Raw genomic sequence first — 16,177 nt, forward strand, 5'->3', positions numbered from 1 at the left:
ACTTCCTAGAGGTTAAAGCACTTATAAGTCTCAATTTGAAGAATACAACCACCATAATGCACAGTCGCACAAAGCCTTATTGTTGATAGAATTTGAATAAAATACATCATAACTGAATTATAGCACTGCTGAAATATCGGTACTGTGATTGATCTTTGCGTTATCGTTTGGTCAATGAAAACCCTCTGAAGAATTTCTATCTTTATGGCCATAGTTACACCTTGTTTTCCTTTCTTGTAGATGGGCATGTCTCCCTCCAGGATGCCCCAGGCTCAGGGCATGATGGCCGGACATGGTGGTGGCAACATGGTGGGCCAGACGGCCAGCCAGGGACAGTTTCTTGCTCAGACCCAGTTTCCTCCAGGATCTGCTGCAGTCGCTGCTACAGGCGCCATGAACGTCACTGTGGGCCCTGGCATGGGTCAGCCACAGGCACAGGCTGCTGTCACACAGGTGAGACTGAGAGAGAGACGAGGAGTGTGGAGCTGTGAACCTAGTTGGATAACAGATGTTTTGGGCAGTATTTGATAAATCTATTGCTTTTAGAGAGGCTACGAAGTTGTGCTACTTCACAACTACTAAAATCAATCTATCTTAACTGATCATTCTTCATCCTAATTGCTCTTTAATTGTTTTTGGAACAATCACAAGATGCCCTCTAAACCCCAAATTGTGTGGTGTTGTTTGACCTTATGATTGTTTGTTTGTCTGCTTCTCTTGTGTGTGCCTGTGTACATGTATGCCCGCCTACCCTGGTGTTTGTGTGCGTGCGTGTGCGTGTCCTTCTCTCCAGCAGCAGCAGCAGAGTGCTAACCTCCCCATGAATGCACTTGGCCCCTCAGTGGGCCCTCAGTTAGCCTCCTCCCAAACCCCCTTGCACTCCACGCCCTCACCTGCTGCCTCCTCCGCCTCTACGGCCGGGGGGGCCACTAACCTGCCGCACCCCCAGACCTCCAGCCGCAGCTCCACCCCCACCCTCCCTGGCCCTGCTCCAGCCCAGGGTGCCACCCCGCCCCGTCCCACCCAGCCCCAACCCCAGGCAGAGCTTCCCACAGCAGCACAGACGCAGCCCCCTCCTCAGCCCCCTTCTACGCCGGTGAGACTGAGATCCTCCGCATGCCCTCCTCTCTGAACTCCCGCCTGCTCCCGGGCAAACTCCCATCCCTCTGACTGCCATGTATCAATCCAACCCATTCACCTCCACCTCTATGTCTTACGACTGCATCTTCACTGTTTCAAGCATCCATCATACTGGGAGCGTTGCATCTTTCAATTTAAGGCACTAATGAAATCAATGTGGGACGTGTTCATCTGTGTCATAGCTTCAGTACTGCATGCAAAAAAAGCAGTGACACTGTAGCAAATACCTCATTTGTCTTTCCTCTCTCTGCCTCTGTCCCGCCCTCTTCTGTTTTAGCTTTCTCAACCAGGAGCCAGTCTGGATAACCGGGTGCCCACACCAGCCTCAGCTGCCAGCGCTGACCTGCACTCGAAGCATGTCGGAGCAGACCTGCCTGTCCAGGAGATCAAAGCAGAGACACACCACGGCAAAAAGGTGTTTGTGGCCGCTGGCTGCAAATCTGAGAGCAAGATGGAGGTGAGTCAGTGATGCGTGGTTAAATACAATAAAATCGTCAGTATACTTCAAACCAAGTGCTGGACGGCTGGTTAAACAGCATGTGAAACCCCCCCCCCCCCCCCCCCCTCTGAGGTTGGAATTAGAAATTTGACAAGCACACCCACTTTATACAATGATTGTATACAACGTGCCATAAGGATTAGCCAATCATTTTTACACTTACAATTTGATATTCCCCTGTTTGGATTGATTTGAATGAATATAACACATCTTATATTCTAGGTCTCAAGGCATTTTTGTATTAATTGTAAATTTAGTCCTGCCTCCACATTATCAGTTACCAATATGCTTCCTCATATACTAACAGCCTGGCTGATTGAGGCACAAACCATCTCCTCATCTATGGTCACTGCAGCACTAGGATAACACAAGACCCATAAGAGCAATTATCCTCAAGTGTAAAACATAATTCCAGATCAGTATAGTCACAAATGTGTTGTAGACTAATTCTGTTTTCTGTTATAAATATTCAGTTATAGATACCCTTTTAGAGTTAAAAACTGACCTTCGTGTAACCAGTCATTTTGCCCGTTTGTCTGTAGACTGAGGAGGACTCGGCTTCTAAGTTGGTACCGAAAGAGGAGCCAGAGGGCAAGCGCGAGCCGATGGAGGTGGAGGAGAAAAAGCCGGAAATAAAGACAGAACCCAAAGAAGAGGAAGAGGGTGGAGCCAACGGCACAGCCGGCTCCTCTCCCTCTCAGTCTAGGAGGAAAAGTGAGTCTGAAGCCGCGAGCAGAATATAACCTGTGTCTGAGTTTATGATTGAGAAGAGTTTTTTTTTTTTTTTTTTTTTTATCATCTTCCTAAATGTTCAAACACCCACGCTGTGCCAACTGTGAGACCAACTGTCATGACTTATTTTTAGTTAGCAAATAAGAAGCCGGTCTACATACACACTTGCTCATTAGCTTTAACTGCTGAAGTAAAAGCTCCACTATCCACCAGAATATCGACAGCTGCACCATTAACTTCAGCTAGCGTCATTAGATCTTCAGAGGGGCTTCAAGATGTTCCGATAACATCTGTTCCCCTACCGATGCTAATCCGATACCAGTGCATTTAAAAATATATCAATTTATATTACAAATCCTTACACCTGTATTGTACCAAACCTATATGGAAGTGGTGATTGCAGTCATTGTTGTGTGGCTTGCTCATGTTAAACCCTTTGAAGAACAAATGTATATAGAGAATGCATGACACAGAACTTCTTTTATTATCTAGTTTGACAATCTTAACTGAAAAAGTGCACAAATAAATACATCTAGGGATACACAGCAAGTACTTCTTTTAAAACAGCTGTTGAAGTGAAGCCACAGTTTCTATAATTAAAAGACCTTTTGAGGTTTTAAACAGTACAGTGACAGTATAGAACAGTGCAACAGCAACTTCAAAACTAAAAAAAACCTTGTCAGAAATAATAATTGGCAACAATAATGCCACCCCTCAAAACTGAATCATATCATTCAGTATACATTGGGTTTAGTTGTGGTAGCAGTTAAAATGTGGCATTTTAGCTAGCACTACCAGAAGTCACTTTTTCTTTGTTGCTCTAAAAAAAGTGTTGCTAGGAGCAGAGAAGAGGAGGTGCTTTGGGGGAAAACACAGTAAAGGTTTTATCTTGGTGAAATGAATATTCTTTATAAAGACGCTGCATTTGATCGCTGCATAGATTTGTGTACTTAAAAATGCCCAAGATGACACTTTTAACAGGATCTGTGTTTTTTCCGATGCTGATATTGGAACATCTCCCCTTTGAGAAAGACAGATTGTAGTAGTTTCAGTATAACTTGTTATTACAACACTATTAGTGAGGTGCTGATTGCCAAGTGTTCTTTGAGTTTGTCAGAATTTTGCACAGCTGATGTAGGGGGCACTGCAACTGCTAGTAGAGTACTGTGGATATCACACAATCATCACTACTTGAAGCAAACAGGGATTCAGTTAGGATTGGCTTGCAAGTATGAAATAATTATAAATTAGGCTATTTTATATTTTGTTCCAAAATTGTCTCATGAGGGATAAGATAGATATGTTACTCCAAAAAAAGTGGCAAGATATATTACAGTAGTTTCTTTTGTTGCTTCCCTTCATATTTGATGCATTTTTTTCTGGAGCAGTCGTTTCTTTCTGTGTAGTAATTCCTTGACTTTTCATTTTTCAGTCTTTAAGCCCGAGGAGTTGCGTCAGGCTCTGATGCCAACTTTGGAGTCGCTCTACCGGCAGGACCCTGAGTCGCTGCCCTTCAGACAGCCAGTAGACCCCATGGTTCTCGGTATTCCGGTACGTAGCACATAGGAATGTGCCACCTAATGTTCTCACGTTAGTGGATGTACATAATTCAGCTGCACAATTTTAGCTCTTTTGTCTGTAACACAAAAGTTTTTATCCGTCCCTTCTCTCTCTAGGACTACTTTGACATTGTCAAAAACCCGATAGATCTTTCAACAATAAAGCGTAAGCTCGACACGGGCCAATACCAAGAACCCTGGCAATACGTCGATGATGTCTGGATTATGTTCAACAACGCTTGGCTCTACAACCGCAAGACATCTCGTGTTTACAAGTACTGCTCCAAACTGGCAGAAGTGTTTGAGTCAGAGATCGATCCTGTGATGCAGGGCCTGGGCTACTGCTGTGGGAGGAAGGTGAGATGGAGGGATCAGACTAAATTAAGTTACAGAGACTGTAGTAAATAGAGAAGGAAAGACTGGAAAAGAAGGTATTCCTATTCATCCACAATTCAGTTGTTGAGGTTAAAAGAATTCAATGACAATTTCAACTCTTTTATTTTGTTTGGTAAAACATGTGAAAACAGGTTGACTCAGTCAGTAAGCTGTGATTCTGGATATTTTGATAGCTGCATATTTCTGAATACCAACTGAGCGATGAGGCTTATTCAAATGCCAAATAAAGACGTTTATATTTATTGATTTAGTATTTTTCAAGGATTTATTGCAAAAATTAGTTTTTTGACCACCTTTCCTGTTTTTGTTTCTATATCTGCAGTATGAGTTCTCGCCACAAACCCTCTGTTGCTATGGCAAGCAACTCTGCACCATACCTACTGGAGGAACATACTACAGTTACCAGAACAGGTGTGTGTGTGTGTCTGGACACAGAATATGTTCTATATTAATACGTTTTTAATAAACAGGCAACCAGTGCTCTACAGCATTGGCGGTCTCATCAATGTAAGGTTGATGATCACAACAAACTGTGCGGTCACAACAACGCTTACTGATTCTGATTCTCCAGTTTCGATTCTGCGTACTGAGTTTTACTTCAGTGAACTTTAAATAAACAGGTGACCAGCGGTGATGCAGCCTCAGGGTTCTGTTGACTGAGTCCAGCAGTTGGTCTTTATTTGTTGCGGCTCAATTATTGCAGGTCATTTTTACACCTGCCACCATCATTTCCTCAGGTCAAGTTAATGGTCCATTTCGAACAAATGGGTTTAGAACAGACACTGCACTAGTCTTTGCGATTATGGTTGGCTGTAAATTCAACTACTACTAGAGCAACAATAATGTCACTTAATGTCATTTTAATCTCACTGAATCATCGTATATAATCAGATATTGCATGAAGATGTTCTCGTAAAATGTTTTGATGGGCGATGAATGCAGCATTTGAACTGTTATTATCTGTCCCCCTGCAGCCTGGGGTCTGTTCCTTTATAGCTCCAGAGGGACAACTATGGTCTTGACAGTACTGTCATCTCAACACTTTTAATGGCTCTGCTCTCAGTCCTGGCACAGCATGGGGCTTTTGGTCACAGCAATACTTATTACCAGCCGTGTTCCCTGCATTGCATCCCAATCCCATAGAGGGAAACATTGAAGACCCTAAATCCAAACGAGCATCAAACAATGAAAGCATTGGAGTGTTTGTGTTTATTGTTTTTCTCTCAGTATTTATCAGGGGACTGAGTGAATCCAGTGTCGCCGCCCCCTCTCTTGTTCGACAGATGAAAATATAACACACACACACACAAACAGGCCACAAACAGCATTGCCCATCATAGCTTTCGCTTTGCAGCTGAAAGCCAGCAGATAACTGTTTACAACGTGTTCCCTTGCCCCCCCTGCTGTATGAACAGTGTAACTGCAGCCTTTTTTTTTCACACTTTGATTGGGCACTTTGAGAGTGGAGCGGAGCAGCGCAGCAGCAGCAGTGAAACAGCACAGCCTGACAGACAGCATGAGGCTCCTGCAGCGCAGTCCATTTACACTCTCAATAGGAGCGCCGGGATTCCCTCCTCGCTATTATAAACATAAAAGACAAGTGTTATATTGCGCACAGTTCTATGAGGCACCCACCAACAAGTAGCTGATCACAAGACATTTCGATTCAGTTAAATGAACACAGGGAATCTAAATGAAACTGTTGTTCAGCAAAAATGATAGTTTTGTATGTCCTAAATGTGAATGTGTTGTGTCTGACAGGTACCACTTCTGTGAGAAGTGCTTCAATGAGATCCAGGGGGAGAGTGTGACATTAGGAGATGATCCTGCACAGCCACAAACGTAAGTAGACTGTCTCTTCTTGCATCCATTTAAAAGATAATAATAGAATGCAGTCTTATCCATGAAGATGTTTCTTCATGTTTTAGAGTGGTTAACCGCCTATCAAACCAAACTTTGCTCTAACAAGCTTGTCCCTCACTTATGAAATACTGAAAATGAGTCCAGGTGTCAGAAATTTATCAATATTAGCCTGTTGCTTGATATGATATAATTCTTCATTGGGACCTAATATTATATTCATTGTTATAATTGGTTAGAATTTAATTACAGTAAGTCTGCCTGGTTTTTAGATGCTTAACGATAAATTAAATGTCTGCGAGCCCACATGTTGAGCTAGAGCCGGTCGGCCACGGCCACTAACCAAAGGTTGTTGGTTTGATCCCTGGCTCCTCCGATCCACTTGCCAAAGTGTCCTAGGGCAAGAATCTTAACCTTAAATTTCCCCTGACAACTGTGTTGGCAGTGTGTGAAGGAGAAGCACAAGTACTGTAGAGCTGTAGGACTGAGTGTGGGAATGCAACCTGTGATATGTAGTGCTTTGAGAGGCCGTTAAGATTAAAAAAGGACTCTTCCCCCTTGCTCTTCCTCACTTTTCAGGATGATATCAAAAGACCAGTTTGAACGGAAGAAGAATGACGTACTCGACTCCGAACCGTAAGTACACACAACCCCACACCCTTCATCAAGTGGGATAAACACAGAGAGAAAATACTGTATCTTCTTTGTGTACTTCCTTTCTAGAAGTTAATATGATTCGCCTTAAATAATCCTTGCACTTCTGTTCAAATGTTCCACTTTTATGTTGCAGATCACATCTTTTAAAGGTTATTTTCTGTCATCCACATCTGGCTTTGTTTCTGTGCCTGTGGTTCACAGTCTGCATATTTTCTTTCTGAAGCTTTTTGATCAAGCGCATCGGTTTCAGTGAAGCCTCAGGGCAACTCGGCAACGCCACCTGCTGAGTGGAACACTCAATCAGCGTGTCAGAGAACGCAGGGCCCTTTCACACGCTGATTGCTTTTCTCATTGTGACTGAATATTAAATCAAATGCAGAATTCTGGACTTACTGAACCTCCCACAAAGGCACACTTGCATTGGCTTGCTTGCAATTGTGTAACGACTGGAGGAACATTGATTTGAATGGAGATGAGTTTCTTGCTGTCTCAGCAGTAAAGATATCAACATTTATACAAAAATTACCGCATCAGAAATATGATGTGGACAGTTTTCAAAAACAGAACAATATTTTAACATTTAACATTTTCAGTTATTCATGTCAGAACAAAGCATTACAGTAGCCTTTATAATTAAGTGCATGTGGAAATGTTAAGTATTGTACTTTTCTACGCTGTTTTTCAGGTTTGTTGAATGTAAAGATTGTGGACGTAAAATGCACCAGATTTGCGTCCTACACTACGATGTCATTTGGCCGTCTGGGTGAGATGTTTACTCAGCTTCTCCTAGGTTTTTCTTTACATATTTAATGTGCAAATTGTAACAATACGTCTTTAATTGATCTCTTTCTAGATTCATTTGTGAAAACTGCTTAAAGAAGAGTGGAAAAACAAAGAAGGACAACAAGTTCTCTGCAAAACGTAAGTGCTGCTCTTTTATATCCAAAACCCAGAAATATCCAGCCACATGACAAACACTTTAAACATCATTCTCACATTTTACATTTTAAATTAAATGTATTTAAAAATCCCACTTGTTTTAGATTATTGATTGATCAATTGACAAGCTTTCCTTGTATGGTTCACACAAGGTAATAGAAACTGTCTGTTATCTGAACCTGAGCGACAGTCACAGCTTTGTTGTAGGCCTTGTGCTTTGATATTTGTAGCCCTTTACAAAATATCTGACCTTTGCATAAGTATGAACAGATCTGAGATCTAAATACCATCATTAAAGTATCAATCATCAGTTCTAGTGCTTTCAAAAATTTCATTTTAAGGCTCCTGCAGAAGTTTTAGAATTGATCATTTTGAAATATCTCTTCTGTGTTTGATCACTGTAGGGCTGCAGTCAACTAGATTGGGAATGTACATAGAGGACCGTGTGAATAAATACTTGAAGAGACAAAACCACCCGGAGGCTGGAGAGGTGTTTGTACGAGTGGTGGCGAGCTCCGACAAAACAGTGGAGGTTAAACCAGGCATGAAATCCAGGTGAGAGCATCGCTGACTGCTGATAGATGGGTCATCTGGGGGACAATAAGGATTTCAGGACCAGTGCCCTTACCAAAAACTGAATTAAAATTCTAAGTTATGTATGCATTTGTTTTTTGAGCATTGATATTGCATGATTATAATTTATAAATGAGGGAACAAGATAAGGGCGGCCATAGTGTTGTAGATGACTTGTAGCTGTCTCACATTTTCTTATATTTGAAGATGCATCGGCACAGTTCTTATTTGCCTTGAGTTGATTCGTTTATTGTCCCTGCCTACAAAGCTGAATGCCATATATAAAGCTTTTGTACCACTAAAAGTAATGGAGGAGCCTGCTGGTTTGACAAGATGGAGTTTACACCCTCCCTGAGAGTGGTTTACTGTTTCCTCACACAAGATCAAAGTCTGCGATGTTCGTCCCATCCTCACAGGGCGGAGGCCCTCATCCTGAAACCTGTTATCTTCAGGTGGACGGATTAAAGACTGTTTGCTTCTTTTATTGACTAAAGGCTTCTTGACCTGAATCATCCCATTATGACAGCTTGTTATTCTCTTTTCCGTTTGAGTCACAGTAAGACACAGGACTGACTTGAAATGTTCTTTTAAAGTTCCTCCCCTGGTATTGATTAACCATTAACACATTTATCTCCTCTTAAAAAAAAACACCATATGAACATGAGAGAGGTTAGAAACTTGATTTTCAATAGAGGGGTCATCTAAAACCACATGGTTTAAAGGTTACATACCTTTACAAGGTGTGTAGAGTATCTTTACTCCCTGGTCAAATAAAGTAAGTATAACAAATCTGCAGCTTTACTCAGTCCGCACCTTACTGTTCAGCCTGTACAGCCTCTCCTAACTTCATATCACCCCCAGATTACATGTTTTAGTTTCCAATAGTCCAAGGCTGATTTCAGGAAATGTTCTGGGTTGTTGTGTAGATGACTAGATCCAAATATACACATGCTTTTTGCCAAACCTCAATATACATACACTTCATACTTTTCATTAAATCTCTATGTAAATGATATGACTCTCGTCAGACATGAATGTAAATGTGACTGCTTGTTGAATGCGTACAACCGTGAGGGGGTAATTCTATTTTCTTTATTTCTACAGATTTGTGGACACGGGAGAAATGTCTGAGACCTTTCCCTACAGAACCAAAGCACTTTTCGCCTTTGAGGAGATTGACGGTGTGGACGTTTGCTTCTTTGGCATGCACGTGCAGGAGTACGGCTCCGAGAGCCCATTCCCCAACACTAGGTCTGTACATCGAATTATTACATGTGGTTTATGGCAGTAGAGATGGGATCTGACATGTGATATTTACCGTGGTCCTCTTCTCTTCCTCTGCAGACGGGTCTACATATCATACCTTGACAGTATTCACTTCTTCAGACCTCGGATTCTAAGAACAGCAGTGTATCACGAGATCCTAATCGGCTATCTAGAATATGTCAAGAAACTCGGGTAAGCCTCACCATCTATGCTGCTTCACCTCTCAAAAGCTTACAACATGGGGAAGAGCCTTGGGAAAGAAGGTTTTGATTGGATCCTGTACTAGGCCAACAGATCTCCTCCCTTTAACACTGTCTGCAGGTACGCCCAGGGCCACATCTGGGCATGCCCTCCCAGTGAAGGAGATGATTACATCTTCCACTGCCATCCTTCTGATCAGAAGATCCCCAAGCCTAAGAGGCTGCAGGAGTGGTACAGGAAGATGCTTGACAAAGCCTTTGCAGAGAGGATTCTTCACGACTACAAGGTATATTGGTTTGTTGGTTAAATCTTGTTTTGATATGCTGTTTCCGGTCACGTCTCTGCTTAGTTTTGAATAATACTGTTAAGAATAATGTTTTTAAATTGTGGATATCTTTTTTTACCCACAGGACATCTTCAAACAGGCGACTGAGGACCGACTGATCAGCGCCAATGAGCTGCCCTACTTTGAGGGTGACTTCTGGCCCAACGTGTTGGAGGAGAGCATCAAGGAGCTGGAGCAGGAGGAGGAAGAGAGGAAGAAGGAGGAGAACACAGCTGCATTTGAAACTCCTGAGGTAAGAACTTTGTATGATGTTTGATAGCGCGGTACTACAAGTCCACTGTTTAATCATATTGTCTTTGAAGGCTATTTTGTCCTTAAACATTCCTATACAACATGAACATTATTTTATACACTGTTTGTAAAACCTGGAATATTGTTATTGTTCTAACACATGGCCCTCCTGAAGAACCCAAAAGCCTCACTGTAACTTGAAGTATCTTGACCGATGGAAAGACAGGCTATCATCCACACGATGAGAGAATATGATGATTTAATACGCTGTTTTTCTCCTCAGGGTACGCCAGGTGACAGCAAAAATGCTAAAAAGAAGAACACCAAGAAGACAAATAAAAACAAGAGCAGTGTGAGCCGAGCCAATAAGAAGAAGCCTGGGATGCCGAATGTAGCAAATGATTTGTCCCAGAAGTTGTACGCCTCCATGGAGAAGCACAAAGAGGTCCGGCTTTTATCTGTTGTTCCTTCGTTTACATGTAATAATAAAGTGAATCTTTGAATATGTAAATTTCAGCTGGCACTCTGTGCTGAATTAATTTAATTACTACAAAAAGTTAAACAAATATGAACTAAACTAAAATCTTTATTTTGGAATGGGTAATATAATTGGGTAAAGGTTAATGGTAAAATAGTACAGAAGATAAAAGATACAAATTTATTTGTGCTTTGCTGACTCATGTTTGTCTTTATTTCTCTCTGGTGAAGGTGTTCTTTGTCATTCACTTCCACTCTGGTCCCTTGGTCAACACCCTGCCGCCCATCGTTGACCCCGACCCTTGTCTCTCCTGCGACCTGATGGACGGCCGTGATGCCTTCCTCACTCTGGCCAGAGATAAGCACTGGGAGTTCAGCTCCCTCAGGCGGTGTAAGTGGAGCACCATGTGCATGCTGGTTGAATTGCACAACCAGGGACAGGATCGTTTTGTCTACACTTGCAACGAGTGCAAGCACCATGTGGAGACACGTTGGCACTGCACCGTGTGTGAGGTGAGTCGCTGCTATTTTTGTGCCTTACTATGTTTTGACAGACACAGCAGGTAAAACAATAAGTTGGAAGTCTGTTCAGTTTTTTATTATATACAGACAAGGGAAGTGGACTTATCACAGATCATATATGATAATACATCATTAATACATTTTTGAAACGTTTTAACTCGTGTTAACTGTTTTCCTCTTCCTCCCTTTTTTCAGGACTTTGATCTTTGCATCAATTGTTATAACGTGAAGGGCCACGAGCACCAGATGGTGAAGTGGGGCCTCGGCCTGGACGACGACAGCAACGGCCAGAGTGGAGAGGCCTCCAAGAGCCCGCAGGAGAGCCGGCGCCTGAGTATCCAACGCTGCATCCAGTCCCTGGTCCATGCTTGTCAGTGTCGCAATGCCAACTGCTCTCTGCCATCCTGCCAGAAGATGAAGCGAGTGGTTCAACACACAAAGGGCTGCAAGCGCAAAACCAATGGTGGCTGCCCCGTTTGCAAGCAGCTTATTGCTTTATGCTGTTACCATGCAAAGCATTGTCAGGAGAACAAGTGTCCTGTCCCGTTCTGCCTGAACATCAAGCACAAGCTTCGCCAGCAGCAACTGCAGCACAGGCTCCAGCAGGCCCAGCTGATGAGGAGGAGAATGGCCACCATGCAGGGAAGAACCATGCCGCTGCCATCCCCTCCGACCTCAGCTGCTCCCAGTACCCCCACTTCCCATGGCCAGCCTAACACTCCCCAGACACCCCAGCAGCCACTCTCTCATCAGCCGCAGGCGCCCAACTCAGCAGGCATCATGGCCCCTTCTTTTTCCAATGCACCTCGCAATGGCCAGCCTCAAGCACCAGTATCCCAGGGCAAGCCTGGGCCCCAGGCCTCCCCTCTACACCAGCAGCAGTCTCCTCTCCCCCAGCCGCCCCAGCCAGCTCAGCAGATGCAGCAGCAGCCTCCCCTTGCTGCAGTAAAGATGGCGCGGCACATCGAGATGATGGCTCAGGCCCAGCAGAACCAGCAGAGCTACCGGGTCAACATGAACGGCTTGCCCATGAACCCCCAGCAGCCACAGCAGCGCATGACTGGACCAATGCAGTCACCCATGCAAATGGTGCCTGGGCCCAGGGGGCCACAAGTCATGCAAACCGGCATGGCCCCAGGACAGTGGCCCGGAGCTGCAGGGCCCATGCAGGCAGCTCAGACTCAACAACCAGGTCTCGTCCCAGGCCAGACGCCACAGCAGGCCATGACCATGCAGAGAGCCATGATGCTACCAGGGCAGCAGGGTCAGAGGATTCTGATAACACAGCAGCCAGGTGCTCGGCCACAAACACCCCAGAGACCTGGTGCTATAGCTCCCAATGCCCTGCAGGACCTCCTACGCACCCTCAAGTCTCCTAGCTCACCGCAACAGCAGCAGCAAGTTCTCAACATCCTCAAATCAAACCCTCAGCTAATGGCTGCTTTCATCAAACAGCGAACAGCCAAGTACCAGGCCAACCAGCCACAGCAAGCAGGTCAGCAACAACAGCCTGGCATGCCTGCAATGCAGGCCATGGCCATGCCAGGAGGAGCAGTGCAGAGGCCGGGGATACCGACACAGCAGCCGCAGCAGCCTCCTGCGCAGGGCATGGCAGCTATAGGGGCTCAAGGACAGCTGATGAACAACAACCCCCAGCTCCAGGAGCTCTACCGTCGGCAGCTCTTAAGACAACAACAACAACAACAACAACAGCAGCAGCAGCAACAACAGCAGCAGGGAGTGATGCCTCAGGGCCACCCTGGCCAGTTCCCTGCACAAACGCAGGGTACAGCAGCTACATACTCCCAGATCCGCATGCAGCAGCAGCAGCAAATAGCCATGCAGACAGGCCCAGGAGCAGCTGGGGGTCCCATGGGCCAGCTCCCATCCTTGTCTCAGATGGCCCAGCCAAGCATGGGGATGGACCCCAGCCAGAACTTGCTGCATCAGCGAATGCTCCAACAGCAGCAGCAGCTTCCCCAGCAGCAGCAGCAGGCCGTCCTCAAGCAGCAGATGGGCTCCCCCGCCCAGCCCAGCCCGATGAGCCCCCAGACCCACTTGCTGGCTGGCCAGCCCCAGGGTGGAGCCCACCTTCCTGGTCAGCCCACACTAGCCAACACCCTCAGCAGCCAGGTCCGTTCCCCTGCGCCCGTCCAGTCCCCGTGTCCGCCTTCGCAACAGCAGCCACATTCCAGTCCATCGCCGCAGATCCAACCCCAGCCCTCGCCACACTCGGGTTCCCCGCACCCGGGACTCGGGGGCTCAATGCAATCCATGGAGCAGGGACACTTGGGGACACCAGAACAGAGTGCCATGCTGCCGCAGCTTAACACACCCAATAGAGCGGGGCTGAACAGTGACTTGGGGATGGTGGGAGATGCTACAGGGGACACTCTGGAGAAGTTTGTGGAGGGATTGTAGCATTTCTGCTGGGAACAAAATCTCACTCCCAGGGACCCATCCTCCCAATGCTCTTCTTCCTCCTAGCTTCCCTTCGGACTCTTTATGCTGTTCGCTTTGTTCTTTCTATGGTTGAGAATGTTTTTTTTTGTACTGAGTAAAAAGTTGTTGTAAAAAGAAAATTTGGTTGAGAAAAATACAAAACAAAAAAAAACACTTCTGTTTCCTAAACCCAAGTGGAAGGTTGTTTCCTCAAGATGTTGAGGTATTTGCAAGATGCTTCTAAGATTAAATTTAAATCACAAAGAATATATTTTTTGGTTGAGACCAAATGTGTTCAATACTCAATTTTATTTCTGGTTTGTTTTTGGTATGTTTCATGCCTTTCTCATTCTTCTTTCTTTTTTTAAGGAAAATGTACAATTTCATTATATTATTCATATCTTTTTATTTTGTACCTTTTGGAAAAAAACTTTAAGCATATTTGTGTTGAAACTGTAAAATAATTTGTCTGGGAATTGGGCCAGGTTTTTGTTCTCAAACTGTCACTCCTGGCAATGTAATCTAGTGTTGTACCATTACTCCAAGACGATGCGTTCAGGGACTGCTCCCTTCCTCTTTGTGTGTATGAAGAGCACTCAGTTGTATTACAACTAGGAAATGGACTGCGCCAGGTTGTGTATACATGGGCATGTATGCAGGCACACATGAAGACACTGACACAAACCCTCACAGTCACTAAGAGAAACACAGCTTTGACTGGTTTCACCAACAAAGATGACAAAGGACTGCAATCTACATCTCAGTGGCCTGGAATTTGAAAAAAAGAAGTGTCTTGCAGGTGTAGAAAATTGTTGCTTTGACATTAAAAAGAATTTGTCATACATTTTTGTCATACAAATATTGTAAAGTGTAAAGAGAGTGTGAGAGAGAGAGACCAGCCCCCTAAGCTGAGGTGGAATGATCACCGGTTGTTTGTAGGCCACATCTCCCATGGTGCCCCTTCCTCTAAATTGTACACTAAGTCGTGTGTTATCTAGGGATGAAGGACACGTTTGAGAATCACCCTGGAAAAATGTTAAATGTTTGGTCAACCCTCATTCCTCTCACACGAAAACTTGAATTAGGGGGATTTACTTTTTCTCCTATTGTACATCAAGTTATTAAGCAAAATACTATAAATATAAGGAAGAGAGAATGAAATCACTGTATATACTGGTTAAAGACTCATTTCTTACTTATATACCATATTGTTAAATAAACTGTGTGCAGCAGAAGAACTCCAGTAGTCTGTTGGCTAAATAATGAGGTATCACTCATCTTGGTTTGTGTTTGTTTTAACTTGGCAGTGTTTTATCATCCAGTCATCAGCTACAATTTGGAGAAAAAAGTGTCAACTATACAACTCTGGTTGAGGTCCTGTCTCTGCACATTTCTGCAGCAAACATTTGACCCTGATGCAAACCATCAATCATGACATTTCTGAGGTCTGATTGGAAAGGTGTGGGAAATTGCAGATTTTGCCACAGTGAGGATAGTTTGCTGCGACGCAGCTCTTCTAAGGTGGAGCTTTTTGGAGACTAAAAAGGTTCATTCTGTAGGTTTTGAATCAGTTCCTTGCAAGGATGTGTTGGAAGGGTTAATACCTCATCCGTTTTATTTGATTGAGATTAATCACCTCCTGTGTAAAGCATATATAAATGACAGTCGGCTCTGATCGACTGCATATAACTTCCAGGGAACATTGAAATTAGAACCAGTACTGATCAAGATTCAAGAATGAGTTTTAATTAAATATTTTGAACCTATCAAAGGAATTCAAGGAAACATTGAAAATTAACAAGTAAGTCTGGATTCCAAGATAATACATTTTGACACTAATATCAAAGAAAAGATGGAGGGAGGAAATACGGTTTTGGATGTGTAAATCCTGACTTAAATCACACAATTTGAAAATAAGCTCTGATCTGAGTTGGTGACAGCTTCCGATCACTTAAGATGATTACTTGCAGCACATTGCACAAAATAGAGAAATTGGGACTCGTTAAGTGATAACGCTGTTTGAGCAATAAGACAACCCAGGTGATCTGCTCAGGGAAGGAATACCCGACCAGAGATTAAGATCACATCTGCCATACTGCAAGTCATTAAAAAAAACAACTCAGTTAAGTCTAGTCTTTTATTCTGCTAAACTTTACATTAACAATAGTCTAATATATCTCTCATGTATAAATACATTATCAATATGGCTGAACTGTGACTAACTTAGCTGTTGCTGGTTGACATCTTAACTAAGTTAAATATCAATGCTGGATTTATTTTAGCGGTTTTATATTCTGATGAATGCAAAATGAAAATTAGCTCATTACTATAATTAAG

The 16,177-nt window shown here is 43.8% G+C and overlaps 1 protein-coding gene across 3 annotated transcripts in view; it reads left to right on the forward strand.

Annotated features, from left to right (window-relative positions):
* Positions 1–15,078, forward strand: part of crebbpa (CREB binding protein a) — a 44,684-nt gene extending 29,606 nt beyond the window's left edge. Inside the window, exons 13-31 of one of the 3 annotated variants that reach the window (XM_062387871.1) lie at positions 241–453; positions 794–1,096; positions 1,418–1,597; positions 2,182–2,353; positions 3,804–3,922; positions 4,048–4,287; positions 4,649–4,737; positions 6,088–6,168; positions 6,766–6,822; positions 7,529–7,606; positions 7,697–7,764; positions 8,187–8,337; positions 9,460–9,606; positions 9,700–9,813; positions 9,943–10,108; positions 10,233–10,400; positions 10,683–10,844; positions 11,108–11,389; positions 11,594–15,078. In XM_062387871.1, coding sequence (XP_062243855.1) covers positions 241–453; positions 794–1,096; positions 1,418–1,597; positions 2,182–2,353; positions 3,804–3,922; positions 4,048–4,287; positions 4,649–4,737; positions 6,088–6,168; positions 6,766–6,822; positions 7,529–7,606; positions 7,697–7,764; positions 8,187–8,337; positions 9,460–9,606; positions 9,700–9,813; positions 9,943–10,108; positions 10,233–10,400; positions 10,683–10,844; positions 11,108–11,389; positions 11,594–13,819 — 5,016 coding nt within the window. In that variant the 3' untranslated portion in view covers positions 13,820–15,078. The remainder of the gene's footprint in view (positions 1–240; positions 454–793; positions 1,097–1,417; positions 1,598–2,181; positions 2,354–3,803; positions 3,923–4,047; positions 4,288–4,648; positions 4,738–6,087; positions 6,169–6,765; positions 6,823–7,528; positions 7,607–7,696; positions 7,765–8,186; positions 8,338–9,459; positions 9,607–9,699; positions 9,814–9,942; positions 10,109–10,232; positions 10,401–10,682; positions 10,845–11,107; positions 11,390–11,593) is intronic. The other 2 variants (XM_062387872.1, XM_062387873.1) reach the window with 2 other exon arrangements.
* Positions 15,079–16,177: the final 1,099 nt, after the last annotated feature.

The sequence above is a fragment of the Platichthys flesus genome, chromosome 5 (genome assembly GCF_949316205.1).
Source record: "Platichthys flesus chromosome 5, fPlaFle2.1, whole genome shotgun sequence".
Classification (NCBI taxonomy): domain Eukaryota; kingdom Metazoa; phylum Chordata; class Actinopteri; order Pleuronectiformes; family Pleuronectidae; genus Platichthys; species Platichthys flesus.